Source organism: Sylvia atricapilla, chromosome 1 (assembly GCF_009819655.1).
Source record: "Sylvia atricapilla isolate bSylAtr1 chromosome 1, bSylAtr1.pri, whole genome shotgun sequence".
Taxonomy (NCBI): Eukaryota; Metazoa; Chordata; class Aves; order Passeriformes; family Sylviidae; genus Sylvia; species Sylvia atricapilla.
In genome coordinates this window covers 139,424,341-139,442,296 of record NC_089140.1, presented here as the reverse complement: position 1 = coordinate 139,442,296, position 17,956 = coordinate 139,424,341, and the positions used below count along the sequence as shown (strand labels likewise).

The following is a 17,956-nucleotide window of genomic DNA, read 5'->3' as shown; positions in this document are numbered from 1 at the left end:
CCGGGCTTGATCATTGTGGCTTTAGAAAAATGCCCTTTTCTAACTTCAGCTGAGGGGAAGGAAGAACAGCCCCCTGAGTAGGGCTTCTCCTGTGGGCAGGAGCATGCCGAAGACACGACCGTGTCTGGACAGTGTCGGCAAGGGCCCCGCGTCTCCGCTCTCCCCGGGCCCAGCCCCTCGGCCCGGCGCAGGCCGGCAGAGCCCTGGCGAGAGGCCCTCGCATTCCCGCCTCAGCAGGGAACGGGAGCGAACGGGGATCCTCCTTCCCCTCAGCTTCCCCGCCCTGGCCTTCGCCTGCGGCCGGCCCGCTGCTGGGACCCCGGGGAGCCGAGCCGAGGGGCCGCAGCCTCCCCTCCGGCCCCGCTGCAGAGCGGCACATCCCCACGGCCAGACAGAAAGCAATTAAACCCACCCCTGGCCAGCCCCTGACACTCCCTCCTGCATTTTCCAGTCTGTGGTTACGGCGCTCAAAGGGTTCCATTAAGTCACCAAGTTTTACAGGTTCCTTAAAAAAAAAAAAGAAGGGGGGAGTGGGGGGAGGTGAGGGGGAGTGCGCGAGAGAAAAGTTTGGTCATGGCAGGGAATGTGTGATCAAAGCTGAGCCCGAGCTTCCTGTTACACCGGGACTATATATATATCGTGTCTTTAATGTTGGGAATGTAAGCAGCTGCTGGAGCCTGGCGCTGACTCTGCCCGATTCCCAGCGCGCTGAGGTTTCTTCCACCGACCACAATGAACAAGTTCCTGTGCTGCACGCTTGTGGTGAGTCCCTTCGCAGAGGTAGAGAGGCTCTGGGATGCACTGCAGCTTCGGACATCAGGCTGGAGAGACACACGGCTTTTCTTCTGGGGTTTTTGTTTTGGGTTTGGGGTTTTCTTGGGGGTTGTTTGTTTGTTTGTGGATTGCTTTGTCTTCTCTCCGTTTTCTTGGTAAACCCTTTTCGTTTCATCCCTCCAAACTTTCCTGGTGAGTTTGGAATGTGATGGACACGTCCAGCTCCAGGGAGACAGCAGGGATTTTCATCCCATTCTCAAGGTAGTGGCATGATTTGCTTTTATTTTGCCTTTTTTTTTTTTTTTCTGACTTCCTCCCTTCTTTTGTAAGGCCTCATCATACTTGTCAGAAGCAAAACCCTGTGTCGAGTAATGAATTTAGAAGCTGTAGGCTGAAATGTTTGTTTCTGATTTACAAAAGCTCCATCCCAGCCTGCCTCTAATCTCTGCTGCAGTAGCGCTCTTGGTATCTCAGATACTGGGCTGGCTTTCTTACCCAGGAAAACCACTGTGAACTCCACAAAGAAACTCTTACAAATGTGTGGTTCTTGGCTTGGCTTAGAAAATTCAGCTTCATATGCAAGAAAGTAATGAATTAATAGCTGTGTCAGTAGCTATTACAGAAGAAGTTGGGTTATTGAATCTGATATAAGTCCCTGCTTTAATAAGTTTATGTTTACTTGGTAATTTAGTGTGATACTTCCAGATGCAAATTTAGAGATGTTAGCAGTGCAGTAAATCTTTCAAAATGTTATTTAATCCATTTAGTCATATGAGTTCAGTTTAATTAAAACCTGCCTACAGACAGATCCTGTGTAACATCTATTTGGAGGCTCTTAATCTTTTGCATAAGGAAAATTTCAAAGAAAAACATTAAAAAATAATACTCAGAGCAGGCTCTTGCTTATGCCAGCTCAGTAACTTGCTTCTGGGTTGTTCTGGTGAGTACAACAGCATTAATGTTGTGGCAGAGTATTAGAACTGAGATCCATTTATTCTGAAAGCTTTTTATAAATGCAACGAGATTTCCAGGATCTGATGAGTAATGCGTGTTTATTACTCTCTGTTCAACTTTCTGAAAGAGCTTTTTGAGAAACAAACCCAAAGTCATTAATGGTGCAAGGGAAGCAAAATTCGTCAGGCTTGTGGTTGGCAGATTAAAACACAGGACAACTTTTTTATCCCATGTCTGATGTTGTGCCTGCTTTGTCAATATGAAATCACAGGAAGTTAATCTGGGAATTTCAGCAATATCTGGTTATCAACCTCACTTCTTATCTGTGGCTGGCATAAAATAATCACATCAGGATTTTGATTTTGAATAAATGCAATGTGCCTGTTCATGTTCTCCCACAGATTAATAGCATTTGGTGAAGTTCAGCATAATCCTTTGGCAGATGGGTCTTGGAGCTCAAATACATTGGTGGCAGTACATACCAAAGAGATCATAATTCAACTGCATTATTATTATTATTATTATTATTATTATTATTATTATTCCATTTATTTAAAAACTGTGAAATTTAAGTAAAATTAGTGAAGTTTTAGTACTGTCAGATGTGCTAGAGCTCAGAAAAGTAGCTTTAGTATCTGTTTTATAACAGGCCTTTTAGGAAGAACAGGTATAGTTCAAAGTTCTGTGTGTTTGGCTCACTTACCTCCCAACCTCTTTTGGAGACATGGTATCTAAAAATACTTTTAGGGCATGATGTACTTTTGGCCTTGGCCTCTTTGCTAAAGTTTCAGAAAGGTTATACCTGCTGTGGTGGTGCACTCATGTTTGTGTTGTTTGCTTGGAACACTAAAGCTGCTTACAAACATTATGAAATTGGACTCAATGGAAAGAAATTCCCCAGAGCTGAATTTCATTACTTGTCACGTAACTATCTTGACCCTTATACTTGACCTTTCTCTATTTTGAATCTTTGGGCACATGTGACATTCTTTTTCTGGCCTGCCTGTTGGGTTTGCTGTGTGTAGGCAGCAGTGGCTTTGCAGCCTATGAGGGTAGGAGTTATCTTTCTGTCTGACTTTCTTTCTGTCTGTCTGCCTGCATGTGTCTTGGCTAAAAATAAAACACTAAGGTTACCAGAAAAATTTTTAAAAGATATTGTGACAATTGAAGCAACACCCACTGTTTGAATCTCATGGAAAACTTAATTTTGTTCCTTCTGTAAAAACACCTGTTTGCACATAGTACTGGACATACATTCTCTAGCTAGTAGTCAGCTGTTGTTAATTCTGTCAGTGCAAAGGCAGACTGTTGTTACAGTGGGAACATCCCAGGTTTGGTTTAGCTCTAAATCTTGCTGTCACTCTGGTGAATAATGTTCCAAAATGTAAGACACATATTTTGGAGAGTATCTGGTTAGTTTTCCCTTCTTTATCCCTCTACAAGTTTCAAGACAAAGGTAACTCCTATAAATGAAGACTTTCAATTTAGCACATCTTAGATAAGATGTAAAACTGCTCTTCAGCTGAATTTCATTTTCCTACCACTGAAAATGAAACAGTAGTTTCAACCCCTAAACTGCTTTCTGAATGACAACTAATAGTGCCTCAAGAAGTCTCTATAAGATGACTTTTTGACATATTGCTTTACTGACAGAGAAATGAGGGCAGTGTTTCGTAGCGTCAGTTTTGAATACAGCTCACTCAGGAGAGTCACCAGTTGAACTCCTTATGTAACAGAGCAGCTTCCACTTTATAAAGTGTCTTCCAAACAAAAGTAGGTCCTGTTATGTCCAAAGTGAGTGGATTACAGTGAAGCAGTTGGTAGAATGGTGGAAGAGCTTTCTAAGCTGAACTCAAACCAGTGAAGATGACTCCATGTTAGATTTTCTTGTGTACCTGGCACTTGGCCATGGTCTGCAGAAAGGTCCTTTGTCTGGGCAGTGCTCTCATGAGCCTGCAGCAATGCAGGGGTCAGCAGTGCTGCAGAGCTGCTGGCCCAAAGAGGTTAAATCCAGTGACTGCATGGGCCTCCAGAAGAGCAAGGTGGGAAGGATGAGAGCTAGATGGGAGTAATTTCTCCCAGGATGACAAGTATTTTACAATAGTAATTTTCAATAGGTGGATGTGGATCTGATCCAGCATGCCATTGTCACATACTAGATCTGAGACACAAGCTATTGATGAGGAGGACTTTGAGAATATTATCCAGTGCTATATTTTGCCAGTGGGATTTTTCTGGGCCTGTGCATGGTTTGAGTGAGGAATTCTGCCTAAGGGTTGAGGATATGTGAAGGCCTCCTGCCTTTGCTTTGTCCAAATACTTTGTGTAGAAGGCAAAGTAGGAGAGTTGTGAGGTTTTACTTTGAACCCAATGCAAACACTGGGAGCAATCTGACAGATGTCTTGAATGATTATTTATCACACAAGAAAATATGCTTTGGAATACTTGTGGAATGCAAAACAGAAACAGATTTATCTTTCTCAGCAAATTAAACATTCTCCTTTGGTCTACAACCCAAAACCACAAAGCCAAGCTATATAATAATATTTTCATATGCTGAAAAGCCACTCTCTTTTCTGCCACAAAGCAGTGATTTAAAGGGATGATGCATGAAGGATTTTTACTTCATGTGCTTTGTCTTCTAGTTCATTTTAATTCAACAAGAGAAATCAAGCAGTTCTTTGCCTTACATTTAAAGATGAAAGAAAAGGGCACATATTTTTTTATGCTCAAGATCTGAAATGAAATTTTACAATCACATTATTTCTCTTTCAAAAGCATCTTCTAAGGAATCAAACAAATGGACTGCACAAGCCTTTTATGTTAGCATTGTGTATGCTGACATAAGGATGGTATGGAGAAATATAGCTTCAGGCCTAATGTGCTGAGTGACACAATGAGGAACTACTGTCTAACCTTGGGTAATTCATCTTGAATAAGTTCTCATTATTTTCTTGCATCACACTGACTTACACTAGACTTATATTTCAATATTTGCAGTTTATCCCAATTCCTCACACTGAGACAGCCATTCTGAGATGTGCCCAGGATTTTCCCCAGGGAGATGGAGGAAGAATGAGTTCTTCAATCTTTTTAGAAGTGACCCATGACAATATAACTCAATTTCACCCAACAGGTTGTTAGATGTAGTTAATGATATTAGGTTTTGTTCTGGTTTTCTTTTGCTGTAACAATTTTGTTATTGATAGCATTTCATACTCCTAGAACAAAACCTCTTCTAAGCTTTGGGAGGTTTTTTTAAATTGAGCCTTGCATTTCACTAGCCATAGAAAAAACTGTTTACAAATTAATCACAATAACAGTTAATTTGTTGAGATGAAAAGGATACTGAGCATTGTTTTCTTCCCTTAGTGCTGGCATATGCAGAATTGGCTGAGGGTTTAAAACTGAAAGGAGCTGCCTGGATCTCTTTCAGTCCATTTGCCATCTCTTCCAGGAAACCAAATGCTGCATTTGCAGTCAGAAAGGCATTGAGAGCTATATTTAAGACACATGGTTTTCTTACACCTGCTTCTCAGTGGAAGGCTGTTCCAGTCTTCCTCTGACCAGAGAATTCCCTTTTCATTCGCTGGCATTATCCTTTAATGGATAAAGTTCTCTCTTAGAAGATGTCTTCTGTACTGAATCCATAGCTTCTTTTGTGACTTGCCAACCTATTGAAAAAGATCCTTTCCAAGAAGAAGCTCTCCATTTCGTTCTAAACTTAATCTGTACCACTTCCCAGTGAATTCACATTTCTTAAAAAAGGATGAACAGGACTTTATACAATCTTCTGAATGACAAATCCACTGATTTGGTTATGTGCAGCACTGACAGATGTCAGCTTTGGTTTCTTAAGGGTTATAGGATGAACATATTCATTGTCCCTAATTCTGATTCCAGTAGACTGAAGCTGGACTTGCAATTTCTTCCTTCTTTCAAATTAGCATGACACCTTTTCCAGCAAGAGCAAATCAAACCAGTGCTAGCATGATTATGGAAGAAATCTTGCTTTCTATGAAGTTTTGGGGAGACCACTGTTCAGAACTAGTAAGTTCTGATCATGGCTCTTTCCTGTACTCAAACAGTGCTGTTTCTTACAGAAGATGTTCAGGTGCTTAGTGTGTAGACCACCTTTAAATATGGACGTTCAGATCAATCAGAGGTTTTGTGTAGCTAAGAAACTCCTACCAAGTTTAGGAGAGGAAATGTCAGGAATGACATAAAATGCATTTAAATACCATTTTAATTTGTCCTAAGACATGCTTTGGAAGGGCCTCTCCTGATCATCCTTATTTACTGTGTTTTAGTTTCCACATCAGAGCAGCCCTGGAGTGCACAAAGATTTACGAAAGTAAACTGAACTGATGAAAGCAAATCTAGGGATGGACCCCAGAGACACACCAGATGCACTGTAACCACTAATGCATGCTTGTCCATGAGAGCAGATTGAAGTTAGTCCAAAATATCCCCTCAGAATAATACATAATGTGGATGTCAGTGTTTGGCACCATCTGTTTTGCTCTGCAAATCTGCTGTAACAGGTGATGGAAATTCCTCATGTAAGCAGAAACTCAGTGTGTGTTAGGCCAGGAGAAAGAACAATTTAGTGATGTTCCCCTCCAGCTTATTCTGTGAACTGGGGGACAAAAGAGTCTTTTCATTCTGTTTGTGCCAAGTTGCTGCAGTAAAACTAGCGAAAATTATATTTCATTATCTTCCATCATTACTACTGAATACTTGCAAAACGTCTGAAAAATAGATTGACTTTACTTTAGCAATTGATGTAGGTTTAAAGATAACTTCTGATTTGCAGGTTGCATATCAACATTCAGAATACTCAGGTGTGCTATGTGTTTTCAGCCTGCATAGAAGACAATTTTGCAGATCTTTTATCTTAAGTATTATCAAGTAACCTATAGTACTCTTATGAAATGTGGTATTGAGGATTGAGGTCTAGAAATGCACTTAGCAACATAGGAATGGCTATATTTGGTCTAAAAAGTCCAGAAAAAAATGCCCTAAAAACACCCATAGACCCACTGTCTATGGCAGTGGTTGATAGCTGATGCATAGAAGAGATAAAAAAAAAGGACAGAAAAATATCACTATTTTTGTGAATTCATTTTTTTATTTGGGATTTCTTTAGCAAAAGGTGATGTTTATGTTTAATAGTCCTTTATTATTTTCATCCATTACTATGTCAGGTAACATCTTGCACTCAACTGACTGCAATGTCCTATGGCAGTGAGTTGCACAGCTCGCTGTGCTAATATGTTCATAGTAGTCAAACAGTAGTAATGGTAATCCAGCTCTGTGTTGAAAAGGATGTGTAAAATGGTCTGGTAAAATTCTGAAATAGTTATTGCATTTATATCTTTCATTTGACTGAAGAAGCTTTTTGTCATAATACTTTGCTTAATAAAATAGTTATATCCTGCATACATGTGGCTCTGCCACTGATCAATGGACTACTGCAGCTACGTAATGTGTTTCTGGGAATAAAAGGGAAAACAAATGTGATGTGCTTTGCTTTTAAAAGCACAAAGAAAAACTCAAATGGGAAGACTGATTGTTCTTTTAGTGATACTGATTTATTAATCCTATTATTATGGAGTTTGGTTATGCTCATTTAGATAAATAATATTCTAGTTGCCGTTATTAGTTCATAGTTATTGGTTCTTCCAAGGACAAAACTCTGTATGTCTCACACATATATGATTCAAGTATTGTTTTACTCAATTTTAAAAATCAATTCCCCTCAAACTGAAATGTTGAAATGTTTTCAATTTTTATTGGCTTGTTTCCCACAACTGTAGGTTCTTCAGGAAGCAAGTGCCTCCATTTTTCCCGACAAACCCCTATGCTTTCATAGTCTGATTATTGAATTCTAATTAATTTTAGTGCTGAGTCATATCTGGCAGCAGAACTCTTTACTTGCCTCATACATGGTTTCCAATGTAAATAGTTGAGTAAGGAAAACAGATAAAATCTTGTTATTCTTGCTCCTACATGTTGCAGAGTAGAGTTAACAGTTATGAAATGATTCATCAACTTATTCATTACGTGAAAATGTGTCACCAGGGATAGAGGAGCAGATTCTACTGCAGTGACAGCTCTGGATTTGTGAGCAGCTGTGCATGACAGAGCAGGAATACTGGTGTTTCTGCATGAGAACATGCTGCCCATATGACTGGTTGCTGTCCTTAATAATTTTCACAGTGCCAGATTTTCGCCTCTGTTGGGAATTGTCTTGGGTTTCCACAAACATCTGCATGAAGTGTGGGTTGATACTTGTCTTTGTAGAGCCTGTGCCACATGTTGTAGTCACATATGTTCTGTGAAGGGAATGCTTATGTCCATGCAAGTCTTGGACTCTGGGATGCTGTATTACCTATTGCTGAATTAAAACCATAGAAGAAAACTTTACTGTTCATATCAACAATTAATGAGATTACCAGGACTTCCTTATTACTAGAGTCATAGCTGTAAATTTACCAAGGGTGGGGGCATTTTTTTCCTCAAGGTAAAGCCATTCACAGTTTAAAAAAAAGTGCTGTGCCCTCTTTGTTAAATAGATCACATGAAACAGATCCAGTCATTTAAAGAAAATGGAGCTGTTCATCAAACTTCAAAGACTAAAAAGGATTTTCTCACAATGAAAGGTATTGTGCATTGAGACCACAAGAAAAGTGAGATCTCCACCTCTAGGAATCAGATAAGTTATCAGACTTAGGCAAGGATAGCTACAAGAGGCTGTGGGGAATATCCATACTATCTGCATTTCATTTCTCAGCCTAAGTAGAGTTGTATGAAAAGTGGATTCATAGACATGCAACAGGAGAATGCATTTAAGAGTATTTGCTTAAGCAATAAGAGTTCCTAAGTTAGGCATCTCATATCGCTTGTTGTTTACTGTGAATTGTGTTAATGCAGATGAAGTTTTAAATTGTCCTTTCCAAACTTAGTAAGACTATGGCCTTAGAAGGGCCATGATGTGACAGAAGTGAGGCCCTTAAATGAAGCATCTCAAGAAAACACAAACTTTAAAAAAAAACTTCCACTTGTACTTTGGGGACCTTTGGAAAAGAGGAAGTATATTTTTGAAATTGAATTGGCAACTCTGTATTAGCTGACGGAGGTTAAAATAGCAACAAAGACAAGTCAGATCTATAATTCTATTGGATACATAGAAAAATATCTGAAGTCAGAACCAGTTTACTTCATCTTTATAAAATGTACAAGTTTTGGAAGAGAAGTGGCACATGCAGTGCTGGGACAGAGCTGGGTTATCAGTGAGGAGAGTGAGCTCTTGGCAGATCCTGTATGGATGTGCTTCTTGAGAGTTATTTTTGTGGTAGACTGGTGGAATCACAGAACCAAATTTTCTATTTTAAGACCAAAACAAAGTGATATGGGGGTTGTCTCTGCAGCAGGGCAGGGTGTCTCAGATCACTAGGTCCCCAATCACACCAGCAAAGCAGACTGTTGTAGGAAGCAGGAGGACCAAAGCTGTCATGGCATGTGCCAGTACTGAACCAGCTCTTCACGACAGCTATGAGCCTGTGGCTATAGGTAAAAAAGGAAAGCATTGGCATGGTCTCTTCCAGCTCATGCAGTTATATGCAGTCCTTAATATGCCCTTCATAACCTACATCATTCTTTACCTCTGTCTCAAGCTGTGTCTTCACCTTTGATGTAGCTGCCACATTACATCCCCAAGAGCTTCTGCGTATCAGTGCAAAATTAGATGGAAGGCATTAGACAGTAACCTCTGTTGTTCTAGCCATTAATTTCTGGTACAAAATAGTGTAAGAGAAATAGTGTAAAGGAATCACCTTTAAAGGTCTCTGTGGTGATGGTGCAGTACACTGGTCAGATTCATATGCTTAGACACAATTTCTTTTGCATCTGAAGTACTCAATGCTTAGGAACACAAAGATGCTTTGTGTTCCCACCTTCGCTGTGCATTGGACAAATTCTCTGGTGCCAGGCAGTAAAAGGTCATTGCCCAGTGATATTAAAAGGGTGTAAATTGGAGAAGAATAGGATCTACATCTATGGGAGGAATCACTTAGGTCGGGAAGATTTGCTAGATAAGATCCTAAAACTTTCCCATTCGAAGGTAGACACGGGAGAGTCTGGAAGCTGGCCAGTATCTAGTTCCTAATGCAAATGCCTGTTTGAAGATAGTGGCCTGAGTAGACTCATAAACTCATTAAAGTGCAGGTTTCCTTGTGATCATGGTGTTTCCCGAAAGTAAAAGGAAGTGACGTTTTGTTTTCCTGTTGCTAGCTCTTGGACATTTCTGTCAAGTGGACCGTCCAGGATGACTCTCCGCCCAAGTACCTCCATTACGATCCAGAGACATCTCGCCAGCTGCAGTGTGACCAGTGTCCCCCCGGGAGCTACGTGGAGCGGCACTGCAGCGCCAGCCGCCCGACGCGGTGCGCTCCGTGCCCGGCTCAGTACTACGCCGACGAGTGGAACAGCAACGAGGAGTGCCAGTACTGCAGCGCCGTCTGCAAGGAGCTGCAGTTCGTCAGGCAGGAGTGCTCCAGCACGCAGAACCGCGTCTGCGAGTGCGTCCCGGGCAGGTACCTGGAGCTCGAGTTCTGCTTGAGGCACACGGAGTGTCCGCCCGGCTTCGGTGTTGCCCAGGCAGGTGGGTCCCGCTCCTCCCTGTGCACAGACGTAATCTGAGCTCTGCTGCACGTCCACGGCTCGTGGCAGGTACAAGATTAGGAAAGCGGCTTGTCCGGGTGAAACTGCAGGACAGTAAATTGTAAAGCCAATTGAACCTGTTCTAGTCTGCATCATTTGGACTGTAGCCAAAGGAAGGTTCCTCAGAGGAATACCCTACTCCTGCTGTAATATGTAACTTAATGGCAGTAGCAAATGTAGCAAATTGCACTATAATGAGAAACATGATGGATTGCCTCTTTTAAAGGAACATTATCTGGAATGTACTATTTGTGTGTGTGATAAATAATAGTATTTTTCATTCTGAAATCTGCTGTTTCAAACAACTGTATATCTTGACAAACACCAGGAGCACTACGTTTGACACCAAGTATATAATTATAACAACATTAATATAGCTCTAGCGTCAGTACAATATGTGATAATAATTAATTATCAGCATCCTAAGTGGAATTCTTAGGGAAACTGTTACTATTATCAAGCAAACAACCATTTCTTTGTCAAGCAGGCTGGCATAGTGCTCAAAGTCTGGTGGGGATATAGAGCAAAGTGGCACTTTTCAGTGGAGTGTATTCTTCACTTACGACAGCATAAATTGTTAAACCAATAATTTGTTTTTCCCTCAAAACAAAATACATCATTTATCGTTTGGCAAATGCCATGGCCCAGTTTAGCTCCAGTATTTAACACAACATGAAAGAATTGTAGACTGTCATTGTACCAGAGCTTGAAAAGTGCCTGGGCAAAAGCACTGGGGAAGGAAATGCAGAAAATCAAAGTGTCTCAGACACCTGCAGGCAACCAGACTATAGAATGATTTCCCTAGGAATGACATACTTGCATTGAGAAGCACTAGGGCTGGCCTGTACATTTTAGAGCTGAGCTGAATGATAGACTGGGAGTCCTTTTCTGGTTTATGAACCTCTCACTGGAGAACAACTTTGATGTAAGGAGAAACGCTGCTGTAGCTGCTCACTAGTCCTTTAGTAATTGGTTGATTAAGCTTTACCCTGATGCCCTTCCACTGCTAAGCATTTCCACTGGCAGCTACCACATTTCCATATTGTAAACCTTCATTTACCTAAACTGTTGTACCCAGAAGCTTGGGTTAACGAGGTTCCACTGTGTCTCAGCAGCAAGTCAAAAGGGGCCAGAAACAAAGTCCTCAGAAAGACCTTGGAGGGTGAACAAAGTATAAATTGTCTAAACAACCAGCCTGCTGCATCCCTATGAGCATGGTGAAACATGGCAGACAAATTCCAGTCCCTCAGTTCAGAATGAAGCAAACTTTTAAAGACAATAAAGTGTTGAATTTTGTAATATGTTGAAAAGCTGGTTTACAAAGGACCGTCAGATTGAACCGGCTAAACCCAAGTAGACCTCAAAAAAGGAATGAAAACATTGTAAAAATAATTGCATCCCCCCTGTGTCCGTAGTCAGTTTTTGGGGTGAGGCAACAACTAAGAGTTTAAAAAGCATGTACTGCACTGTGTTACTGGTTTGGGGGTTTTTTTGCCATATGATAGCCTAGAACTCTATAATGATGCAAATTCAGGTAGAACAAAACCTGAGTAGAAAAATATGATTCCACACCCACACAGGGAGATGGTGTGGTCTAGTGCCTCATTTAGGGCTTAAAGCATTAGAAACCTGTTTCCCCGGTGCCTGTTGCTCATTATTACACTGGGATATCACCTTGCTTTTGTAGTCCCTCTTTGTCAGTGCATGCAGATGAGGGCTTTGTTCCTTTCTGCCGCGGCCGGCCCTGTACGAGGCAGGGTCGATAGCAGCCCTGGGAAAGCAGCACTGCTGCGAGGCAGCTCTGTCTCCCCGGGGGCGGCTGCCGTTTCCCTGGGAAGAATGGGGGATTCCAGGAGAGTTGGAGGGAGTGGCAGAAGGGCAGACAGACAGCCACAATTCATGCCCTGAACAAGAGCAGCGAAGTAAACAGTGAAGAAGCTGGCAGAGCTGGAGGGTGACTTTGTGCTCCGTCCTGAGAACACTGATGGATTAGCCGGTATAGTCCTCCCTTATGCTGCAAAGATTATGCAGCAAGCTCTGAGCAGAACGATGCACCATTTGCAGGAACGCTCCTTTCTTCCACTCCCTCGCTGCCAGAACACGACAGCAGCCTGTCTGTAGCAGGGAAAGGTGCTAAAATGCAGCTGTCTCAGGACAACTGGTTGCTGCCCGTGCAGTGCAGGCGCTGGCTGGAGCTTTGTCCAGCCCAGAGCTCTAGGCAGTGCACATTGCACAAGGGCAACGCTGTGGCTGCAGAAAGCACAGGATTTAGGAGGGGGTTGGTACATACAGGGTCTCTGGCAACTATAAACTCCTTCATTGTCTGATGAAGGGCTAGGTCAGGTTGTATGCAAGCACTATTCTTCACAGCTGATTGAAAACTTGAGATGCATACTCTTTTTCTCTAAGGATTTCACAAATAAATAAAAGATTATTAAAAAGCTAACATTAAAATAAACATCCACATGAAAATACTTTAAAAACACACTAGATGGAGGTATTTTCTTATTCAAATATAGTTCCCAAATTTTTCAAATAAGTTTTAAGCATGTGTTTATATTCATGTTCAATAATACAGTATTAGATACGAGACTTCAGGCACTTGTTAAATGTTGGATGAATAAGAGCAAATATACAGCAGTTATTGGTGCTATTACTTCCCTGCCACTGGTGGTTAGACTGCAGAGTTTCAGATTTCATGGATTCATTTTCTTACTCTTTGTAAATGTGCTAGAACCACATGTTATCATTCTGTTGTTTATCTTATATTTAGTTCTGAAGTAAAACTATGTAGTATAAATCACCAAGCAAAACATATAAATGTCTATTAAATTTTTTTGGACACTCCTTTCTTTGATTTTATTAACACTATTTAAGCGCCAAAAAAGAATTTCAAAATTGTTGTCTTTAGTTGATATTTAGTTGGATTGTACTTTTATCTAGGACTGAAGTTACCCATTCAAGTAAGGTTCTGAGCAATTACTGCAGAGTGAAATTCAGAACACATTTTTTTGCAACTTAATTACTTCAAAGAATATATGTATAGTTGAAGAATGAAGATCAGACATAGTGTAATGCCTAAATAAACTCAAGTATTGAGACTTTAAAGATATTACTTTACTAAATTACTGATTTAATCAGTAAACACTGATTTTAAACTTGGTAACAAGCATATTTAAGAATACTATTTACTGTTTTACATGTTCTCCTAATGAATCTTCCGTCTTTTTTTTTTTCCCTCAGTGATTCCTTAATAGATCACGAACATGGAAAGCAGAAGCATGACAGTTTAGAGAGGAATGTTTTCCTTGCTTTCTGTATTCTTTTTTTTTCCCCACTGTTGAGGTTATATGTAATTGGTTGCATTGTTTTCCTGTTTCCACAGGTACCCCTGAGAGTGACACTGTATGTGAGAGATGTCCAGAGGGATTTTTCTCAAATAAAACCTCCTCCAAAGCAGCCTGTCTTAAGCACACGAACTGTAGTGCCTTGGGTTTGAAAATAGCTTTGAAAGGAAATGAGGTTCGGGACAACATCTGTCAGGAAAATACAGACACAACACCTCAGAAATGTGGAATAGGTGTGTATCATATTAAGGAAGAGCACTTTGAAAACATACCTTTAGTTATCGTTAAAATTAATTTACCAAAATCTGAGATAAAAATACCTAGCTTATTAGCTCTTTGCCTGCTATGGGATGGCCATTGTAGAATTTTAAGTATTATAGCTCAGACCAAAAAGAACTGAAGCACAAAGAGAAACAGCACTATAAAGACAACTTCTTGGTATGTTTTTTAAACACTTTTTCTGATCATTCTTGCTGCTTAGTTGTTTTTTGGGGTTTTATTCTGAGACAAGCAAGGTAAGAGATCAGAACAATTGACATCTCTTTCTCATTTCAGATGTAACCCTGTGTGAGGAGGCTATGTTCAGGTTTGCTGTTCCTACTCATCTCCCACCTAACTGGCTGAACATACTAGCAGACAGCTTGCCTGGGACAAAGGTTAGCACAGAAAATATCGAAAGGATTAAACAAAGGCACAGCCCTCAAGAGCAGACCTTCCAGCTTTTGAAACTATGGAAGCAGCAAAACAAAGAACAGGATATGGTCAAGAAGATTATCCAAGGTATTTTATTGTGATACCATGTGCATTATAAACAACTTTCTGAATGGCATTTAAAAAATTGCTTGGATCAAATACCCCCTGGGGATGTGTTGTTCTTGGAGAACACAAAAAAACTGCTGCAGGCCTTCACTGAGATACATCGATGCAGTAAGCACAGAGAAGTCAAGGGGAAGCAGGAACAGAATTCCACTTCTCCAAATCAGTCAAGGACTGAATTCTTCCCAGACTTGTAGCCCACTTTGGAGCATGTGTTGTGGCATGGCCAGGATCCTCTTGAGACTGCACAACATACAAAGAAATGTGATCAAGTGAGGAAAGTGTTTCCCATTGTAGTATCTGACCAACCAAGGTTACAGGGAGCTGGTTCCTGCAGCTGAGAGTGCAATTTGTCTTCTGTAAAGCAGAGGTTGATATTTTGGACCACAGGGTGGGGGCACATGGGAATGAGAAATACACAGACAGGCTTTCCCTTCTTTTTTCCTTCTGGTACCTCTTTGTCTTGTTGATTCATTGCTTTGTTTGTGCTGAATCTACCAAGAAACAATTCAAAGATGAAAAAGTGCTGCAGTATTAAAACCAAGGTTTTTTACAACAGTCAGGCCAACTCTTTTCATGTAAGCCACCATCAACAACCACCACATTTGAATGACATTTTGTCTACACAAAATAGATTTGAAAAATGCTGGAGAAATGGTTTTTTTCCACCCCTCTGCTATTTAATATGTATGTGTATGTCAGTCTGTGAAGTATCTAGAGTACTTCAAAATTCAAAATCACTATTTTAACAAAGCTTGCCTAGGCATTTCTGAAGAGAATGAGCTAAATTTTCATTCACTGTATGTGATAGGATAAGACTCCTATCACATACAACATTTTACAGGATAGATGGGCCTAAAAAAGCAAAGATGAGAGAATTTTTTGAAGTAAAAAAAATTGGAAAGCAAATTCACCTTGGAATTTTGGAAGGTTTTTTTGCAGGATACAGTAAAGTTGTAATGTGCTGTACCTAATTCACCTTTTACTTCCTATAGATATTGACCTTTGCGAAAACAGTGTCTTAAAGCATGTTGGCCACCTGAACCTCACCTTTGAACATCTCAACATGCTGATGGCAAGCTTACCAGGCAAGAAAGTGGGAAAAGAAGATGTTGAGCGCACAATGAAGCTATGTCAACCCACAGAGCAAGTTCTGAAGCTTCTCAGTCTGTGGAGAATAAAGAATGGTGACCAAGACACCATTAAAGGTTTAATGTATGGACTGAAGCACTTGAAAATGTACCACTTTCCAAAACGAACCATCCAAAGCCTAAAGAAGGTGATTAGGTTTCTTCACAGATTTACAATGTATAGATTATACCAGAAACTCTTTTTAGAAATGGTAGGGAACCAACTTAAATCTGTGAAAGTAAGATGTGTCTAACTCAAGATATGTTTCTTTCTCCACTGACTATTTTTCCCTAATTGCTGCCAGCAGTAATTAAACTGGAACGTTATTTCACCACGTTTTGATTTACTATTTATAGAAATGCCAGACTGGAATAGTTCTAAGTCTCCTGGCGTGGTTTTGAAGGTGTTTTTTGATGTGGTTTTTGTTGTTGTTGTTTATATTTTTTCTTTAATAAAAATCACTTTTGTAAAAGCTATTAACCCGATGGTAAAAGCTATTAACCCGATGGTAACACTTAAGAGCCTGATCCTGCATTTTTGCACATTCAGTTGAAGAGTTGAAATGTCCCACTGTAGACACTAGATGAGAAAGAAATGCCAGACCAGGCTCAACTCCAGTATTTGCTATTTATATTCCTCAAGGAATAAAGCTTTTTGTTGTACATATTTATTACATTAAATGGAAATTGTATGAGACTGAATTTTAGGAAGAGAATTGGAAAGCACACTGTATATTTTCTAGTTAAACAAAAATGATTCCATATATTTTTCTGGCAAAATTTTGTAGCATGCCCTAAGAGTTAATAATTTCTTTACATTTTGTATTTAAAAAATGTATTATTGCTTAGTATTATTTGTATAAGTTGTGGTATCTTTTGGTAAGGATGTTTTAATTTATCCAATGATTTTAACTCAAATACGGTGAAAATATAGTTCAAGTGACCTGAATATTTAAATATTCTGTGAGGAAGTGAATGTACCATATTTAAGAAGCTGGATTTTTATATAGAATTTCATAATCTTATTTTATAAACCAATTAAATTTTTCAGTTTACTTTTTGACTGGTGTTTTACTCTTGACTCTAAAGTAGGAACTGATTACAAAGACAGACTATGTGGATTTTGCACTTTATCTTGGGCTTGGGTCTCTGCTACTCCCTGTCTGGTCTAGTAGTTAGTATGTGAACCAAGTAAATACTGATCAGCACTAGATTTTCATGGTCACTGCAAAGGTGTAGAAGAAGCTGAAAAAGGCTTAATGGTTCCAGTCTAAAAGGCCCAGGTGGTTGTGATACAACCAATTACAACTCCATAGGCACATTTGGCCCAGCACCACTCTTGGCCCAGTGACATTCTTGGAGAGCTCACAACCTTTGCCCTAACCACAGCTTGTAATTTCATGGAGGAAAGATGATGCATGGGTCTGACAGGCTTGGAAAGCTTCACATATGGCTACTGTGTTTAAAGGAAGGGAGTACAGTGAGGTCACATAAAAAGTAGTCATTTACCATTTCCCTCAGCTACAGAATGAGGCACATACAAAGCCCTGAACCCCATAAAAACAAACAGAGAGTGGATTTTCATTATCAAAAGCTCAATTTTAAGGACCAGTGGTCATTCGCAGTGCAAGCCAAAGGCTTTGGTAGCTTCAGAGAAAAACTGTGCTCTTGGGGTTTTTTCTTTAAACTGTGTGAGCAGAGCTTGAATATTCAACATATTATTTTCCATTGTGTAAGGAAAGGAAATCCATAAGCATTTAGCCTTGTATGACAAATATTCTTCTATTACAGATGAGAGGATCTTAATCAAAGAATGAGAAAGAGATTCCTGGTTGATACAATAGGTGCTTATCAGAATTGCTCTCCATATAGTGAATACAAGTGGGACATACTGATTTAAAATACTTGGGATTCATTTTTCACTGAATTCTCATATCGCTTTTTTATCAAAGGGAATAAACTCCCTTTTAAATTTCACGTGCTATTAGCATCTCATTTATTGGTCTGGCTGAGAAATGGTACTGAACGTGAAAAAATGTCCTAGTTTTGTGTTGATTCATTTGGGAAAATTTACATACTTCTACAACAGAAAGTGATTTTACGTGTAATTAAAAGATTATAACAACAGACTCTCAAATTTGCAAAATAGATACCAGATGTTTCCATGACTCTGACAGGTGTGAAGTTTTGGGTTGTTCTAGGTGTTGAAGT

General features: G+C 40.0%; 1 protein-coding gene across 1 annotated transcript; it reads left to right on the top strand.

Annotated features, from left to right (window-relative positions):
• The first annotated feature begins 522 nt into the window (after nt 1–522).
• TNFRSF11B (TNF receptor superfamily member 11b) lies at nt 523–16,806 on the top strand. The gene is made up of 5 exons (XM_066335166.1): nt 523–762; nt 10,024–10,393; nt 13,838–14,032; nt 14,355–14,579; nt 15,611–16,806. The coding sequence occupies exons 1-5, from the start codon at nt 733–735 to the stop codon at nt 15,997–15,999; spliced, it is 1,209 nt and encodes a 402-aa protein (XP_066191263.1). The 5' UTR covers nt 523–732; the 3' UTR covers nt 16,000–16,806.
• Nucleotides 16,807–17,956: the final 1,150 nt, after the last annotated feature.

Coding starts and splice junctions, on each gene's coding strand:
- TNFRSF11B (XM_066335166.1), top strand. CDS start 733: ATGAACAAGTTCCTGTGCTGCACGCTTGTG. Junction 763..10,023: donor TCCTGTGCTGCACGCTTGTG/GTGAGTCCCTTC, acceptor TCCTGTTGCTAG/CTCTTGGACATTTCTGTCAA. Junction 14,033..14,354: donor ACCTCAGAAATGTGGAATAG/GTGTGTATCATA, acceptor TTCTCATTTCAG/ATGTAACCCTGTGTGAGGAG.